Below are 6,250 nucleotides of genomic sequence, written 5' to 3'. Positions count from 1 at the left end.
CATATCATCCTATAAAATAGGACCTATGGTTATTAACTAATTTCAAACATCCGCCTGTAATCTTGGCAAGAATGTAGTTTATTAGTGATATCACTAACCTTGTAATCTAGAAACCCAGTCTAAAGCTCTGGAGACACAGGTACAATCAATGGATATAAAACTCCATTTAGTTCTGCTAATGTGCTCTAGTGAGGACAGTCTGCCATCCTTACCTGGTCTGATATAGGACTCTAGATGAACAGCTACATGGTTGATTCATAACTGTTCTCTGAAATGGTCTAGTAAAATAAGTCAAGGGCATTTAGGATGGGTACCAAATGTTGACCGTACCTGTTATTCCCAAATCCCATGAAAGTTTCTACTCTGAAAGGAAATTTAAAGTTCTAATCCTTGTGTTCAAATGTCTTCCCTACCTCTGTAATCCTCCCTTCACTACTCCGTTTCCTTTGCCTCACAATTAGTGGCCATAATAACAATCATCTAGTTCCCAAGCTTAAATTAATTTATCTTCTACACCTTGCCACTCCTCCAACAGAAAACATCCAGATTCCCAACTTGCACTTTATGGAACAACAAAGCTATGCTCAAGTCCTTTGCAACCATCCAAAAGCAAATAATGACATTTTCATTTTACGGGTTACACGTTTTTAAAAAAAAATAACCATTTCCGGTTTCTGTCAATATTTCCTTGTAAAGGAATCATAAGTGTAAACGTAATTTTAAATATAAATTTCATAATATGGGAAAGACATTCATAAAGGTGAAATAGTACAGAAGATAAGGGAACAGAAAACATTTACCTTGTACATCAACACAACTGAAGCAAGACATTTGGGAGAGTTTACAGCTCCTTTCAATTGTGAGAAATCAGTGTGTACAAGAAGAAACAGTTTCAGTAGCATTAGGAGCAGGTTTGTGGCAATCAAGATACAAAAGAGTACAATTTCATGCTACAAATTGTCATCAAGAATAAAATGTCTGATTTTCTGTATTAATGCCCTTCAAAAACAAATATTATGGACATATATTTTGGAATTTGGGCTAACAGAATTCTAGATACTCATGATTAAAGAATGTGTGCTAAAAGCATGCATCTCAAGTCAGCAAAGTCCACCGTCATGCAATGAAACAATGCAAAGACTGATATTAGATTTTATTTAAAAACCTGACATTAACAAACCTGATAACCTTTCTCTCTTTGACAAACATTTTTACCAACTTTACATCAAAAGTAAAAAGTATTCGTCAGGATATCGTTAAGGAACGGGTCCCTTAGGCACCCCCTTTCCTAGCAAATTTCAAAGTTTGCCTTTAAAATATCTCTGGTTGAAGATATACATTAGCATCCTCTGCAGGTTTGCATTTTGACATTCAGTACATTTAGCTTACATTTTTCTTTAATTCACATTTTCCTTCAAGACATTCCCTCAGGAAGTCAAACATCTGCATTAGGGTGTAGTTTTCAATGAAGCTGCTCACTGAGTTTGAGAAGAGCAACTCGAATGATATTCAAATATTCTGAATCTTCAAACATTCATTGTATTTCCCAAACTGTTTACCATACCAAAACTGTACTGGGCTTTATGAATTAAAGCTAATTTTCCAGATGAACAGATCATCTTTTATAAATTTGAGCAGGATCTCTCTAAATTCAATGAATGATCACAACATTGGTCAAACACATGTGTTTGAAGTACTCCCTTCCTTATTCTTAGACACAAAACTTGGGTTATTGGGAAATACAGCAAAAAATGAGCAACATAAATGGTCTCAGGACATTCATTAAGCCCAACAGCAATCAGAGTAAGAAGTAAAGTGTGTCGGATTGTAAAGATTGTGTCACTAAATTGTTTCGACCCCTGAAGTACTTCCAAGAAATCCTTAACCTGCAAAAACACAAGAAACCAACAATTGCCAACATATATGACAGGTACTCCAAAGGCAAGATGTCTTCTGATTCTTTTTTTTATTTCAAATACCAGAAAAAACAAACCTGTTCAACATTACCTTCCTGTTATCTTCAACCTCACAAATCAATGATTTTATTAGCAATGTTCTAATTAATGATGTGATATATTTTTACACTCTGTAAACATTATGCTGTACATTCCAAGTAAATTGTTAAAGGCTAGCTCAAATTTTGCAACAGGCCAGAAACAATGCATCACCATAAATGGTTATAAAAGAATCCACCTTTTCCTTAATTTGTGCAATTTTCCGTTCTATGGCTCTATTTGGCACACTGATATCAAACTGGGTTGGACATTCTATTTTATCTATATTGAAGAATTTCTAATGAGAGGCTTTTTTTTAAAATTTGGAAGATATTCTTTGAAAAAAAAGAGTTGCATAACCTTGTTGTTTGTTTACAGTGGCAGTGCTGGGCTATGAACCATCTTCCCCACTTTGCAGCCAGTAACCATGTCAAAAGGTTTCAGGGGAGGTGCAAAATTGCTTAGACTCAATGATAGGCTTACAACATCATACAGAATATGCACTTTCATCCTAATTTCAGAAGAGTTCGCTATTCTGCACTGCGACAATTGTTAGCGGTATGTATGTCAAATTGCCAAGTTACTATCAATTGCATCAAACTTGATTGCAGTTGTAAGTATTTTTGCCACTGCTTTATGTAAGCTCCGACTCATTTAGCTTCCAACAATTCTTAAAAATCGTAAAAGGAAAGTGGGACTTTTACCCAGGCCAAGGCAGTGGCAACAGAAGAACAGCTGAACCCACTTGAGTTGTCTAATAACAGGGTGATCCAATTTGAAAAAAGCATTGCATACATTTGATTAGCAGTACATTAAAATTGCAGTTTGGGCAGGCTGACACAGCAAACAAAGACAGTAGCTTTTTACCTTTCAGGTGCCTGTTGAAGCTATTTACTGACGCAAGGCCAACTGAATCCACCATAAAGATGGGAAATGAATCAGGAATGAATAGGTAGTCAGATCTCAAGTTAATTGTTCTATTTGTGTCTTTGTGTACAAATTCAGAGATCCTCAGTGCAAAGTTTCAAGCCAGCAGTAAAAGTTCTACGATGCCTGAAACATTTTTAAAAAGTGACCGACTGGAGAAGAGGTGAAACTGTGTTGATGGTTGCCACATGTGCCCTTCTGTGTTTCCATTCTGCAGTGCTGAGCTCACCCCCGGTGACTGACAAAAAACAATTCTTACTGACAAGTGATATGCACTAACGAGAAACCACACTCCACAATTCCACTAAAGATGAATACAACCTTGTGAAGATCATTGGCAGAAAGGTCAGAAAAAAGGCCAGTTTATAATTACACCAAGGTATTTATAAATCTAGTGCATCTCCGAGTTCACTTTATCCTGAAATATGTAGAGATTGTTTGTCGCTGCTACAGCTATTATGTTCTCTGTTGGATGCCAAGCCATATGCAGGATCTTCTTGTTAAAGTCTAAACTGTCAACACTAATTTCATCCTTTCGCCTCTTGCCTCCTGTGCAGACTTTGCGTGGCTTGAGTACTGCTCGTGGCTTGCTGTTCTCCCGGGAAGCTTCCAGTGTGACATCTCGTTTTGTGTTGCGGTCAAACATCCTGAAGAAATTATTGTAGGCCCCAGTCATAATAACACTGAAAAAAAAAAGACATTGAAACTTTAGTGAAAGGAAATGTATAGTAGATAGTTAATCATCATAGTTCTCCTGTCAGCTTTCCATAGTTCAAGGTCAGAAGTCACACGACACCACACTCGGAAAGGTTATAATTTCAAATAAACCTGTTGGATTATAACCTACTGGTGTGTGACTTCTGACCTTGTCCACCCCAGTCCATACACTGGCATCTCCATTCCATAAGTCAGTCTGAATTATATTCATGAATGCTCGCGTTCACAAAATTCAAAGCCAAAAGCCAAGTTGAATTTAACAGCAGTTAGATTTTCAAACACCAACACATATTTGTCATTTCTTTCCAGCTGCAAACTTTGATCTGGAAAGCATCTACTTCACATCCAGATTAAAGGGAGGTGACAACGTAGTGGTAATATCACTGGACTAATTCAGAATACCGGGTTACTATTCTAAGAATTTGGGTATCAATCCCACAGTGGGATGATGAAATCAGAATTCAATTAAACTCTGGAATAAAAAATAGATATGAAATAAAATATATTGTCACAAAAACCTACATTTTTGTTCTTTAGGGAAGGGCTAATGTCCTTTAAGAAATCTAAATCCATATCTCGTCTGGCCTACAAGTAATTCCAGATCCACAGCAATGTGACTGACTCCAAACTGCCCTCTGGACAATTAGTGATGGATAATCAATGCTGGCCTCCAATGAAGGATTTAAAGAGAAATACCTCCAATGTACCCAATACTATAATAGGGCACTATAATACCCATAATAGTGATAAACAACTTTATCTATACCTTCAAATATTGAATACCCCTATAATCTTATTTTAAACATTGTGTTCAATGCCACCAATTGAAATGGGCTCTACCTTCAGTTTTACTGGGAGAGAACAATACTTGTTTCAATCCGACAGGTGAAGGCTATAGTGATCATGTTTCACAAATCCGATGTTATATCCACACTGTAGCAACTGCTCCCATGATAGCTGGTGTATGGATTCCAATCAGGCATTTATCATTTATATTACCTGGCTCAAATTACTGTTCTCTGCCATGCAGAGTACAGGGTGCCCTCCTTGAGATGTACTTTCTTTAAGAAAGATTTAGTCAATAGCCTCCACATTAAAGATTTCAGAAAATCTCAAAACATTTTAAAATCTCCAGCAGAATCAAGTAACACTTTTTAAAACCCAGTTTCTTACTGTACTTAGTGTGCCATATAGAGTTAAGCCACCTCCATTGGGTCTTATATTGCTATGATCTGCAGTCAGATCCATTTTGTAATGTATAGTTAGATGCAAAGGAAAAACATATTTAAAGAAAAATCCTTTAAATGTTTTATCACCTTTCAATGTGAAGATGAAATTAACATTGTAGTTAATAACACAGGCAAATATGAATGAACACTGTTCATAAACCACTTAGTTTTGCTTTGTAAAAAAGCATTTGAAATCACATTATTCACAGGAAAGAAATTCATGCTGTAGTGCAGGTAACTCTCTAGTGGGTTGCTACCACTTACAGGTTCCACCAACAGGTTTGCCCTCAACATACAACACAGAGCCATACCGCACGGAAACATACTCTTCGGTCCAACTCATCCATGCCAACCAGATATCGTAACATAATCAAATACCATTTGCCAGCACTTGGCCCATTTCCCTCTAAACCCTTCCTATTCATGTACCCATCCAGATGCCTTTTAAATGCTGTAATTGTACCAGCCTCCATCCCTTCATTCCATACACGAACCAGACATCGACTATAATATTACAGCTGAAGTCCTGTATTGAGAGGATAATTTTATTATCCTTTTAAAAAAGGTATTTGAAAAACTTTTGAAAAGCTAGAGACAGTAGAAAGTCTGACAATTCACTAAACTCATTATTTCCAAACTAATAATTTAAATTAGGGTTAAATTCAGGAACGCTGACAAACTCAAAACATTGCATACTAAGGGCTTCCAGGAAACAGAAGTGTGTCATTGAGGCATGTTCATTTAACCCTCCCTGAAGGCAGCCAAAGTTCTTACTTTGATACATTATGTGTTTCATACAGGAACAAATGGATGGAATATATTCATCTCCTATCCTGTTGGCAGAGCTGCTGTTTAGTCTTTACCTACTGTTATGCAAATAATGCTTTCTCTCCTCCAATCATTAGAATCATAGAGATGTACAGCATGGAAACAGACCCTTCGGTCCAACCTGTCCACGCCGACCAGATATCCCATCCCAATCTAGTCCCACCTGCCAGCACCCGGCCCATATCCCTCCAAACCCTTCCTATTCATATACCCATCCAAATGTCTCTTAAATGTTGCAATTGTACCAGCCTTCACTACATCCTCTGGCAGCTCATTCTATACACGTACCACCCTCTGCGTGAAAAAGTTGCCCCTTAGGTCTCTTTTAGATCTTTCCCCTCTCACCCTAAACCTATGCTCTCTATTCTGGACTCCCTGATCCCAGGGAAAAGACTGTGTCTATTTATCCTATCCATGCCCCTCATAATTTTGTAAACCTCTAAGGTAACCCCTCAGCCTCCAAAGCTCCAGGGAAAGCAGCCCCAGCCTGTTCAGCCTCTCCCTGTAGGTCAGATCCTCCAACCCTGACAACATCCTTGTAAATCTTTTCTGAAC

General features: G+C 37.6%; 1 protein-coding gene across 4 annotated transcripts in view; it reads right to left on the bottom strand.

The window, feature by feature from the left end:
- Window positions 1–705: 705 nt before the first annotated feature.
- LOC122539411 (serine/threonine-protein phosphatase 2A 55 kDa regulatory subunit B gamma isoform) overlaps window positions 706–6,250 on the bottom strand; it is a 343,268-nt gene continuing 337,723 nt past the window's right edge. For 2 of the 4 annotated variants that reach the window (XM_043674219.1, XM_043674220.1), the window contains exon 11: window positions 706–3,604. In XM_043674219.1, the coding sequence (XP_043530154.1) occupies window positions 3,313–3,604 (292 nt within the window). In that variant the 3' untranslated portion in view covers window positions 706–3,312. The remainder of the gene's footprint in view (window positions 3,605–6,250) is intronic. The other 2 variants (XM_043674221.1, XM_043674222.1) reach the window with 1 other exon arrangement.

Source organism: Chiloscyllium plagiosum, chromosome 32 (genome assembly GCF_004010195.1).
Source record: "Chiloscyllium plagiosum isolate BGI_BamShark_2017 chromosome 32, ASM401019v2, whole genome shotgun sequence".
In the NCBI taxonomy this organism is placed as follows: Eukaryota; Metazoa; Chordata; class Chondrichthyes; order Orectolobiformes; family Hemiscylliidae; genus Chiloscyllium; species Chiloscyllium plagiosum.
Note: the sequence above shows the minus strand (reverse complement) of the source record. Positions and strands in the feature narration are given on the sequence as shown.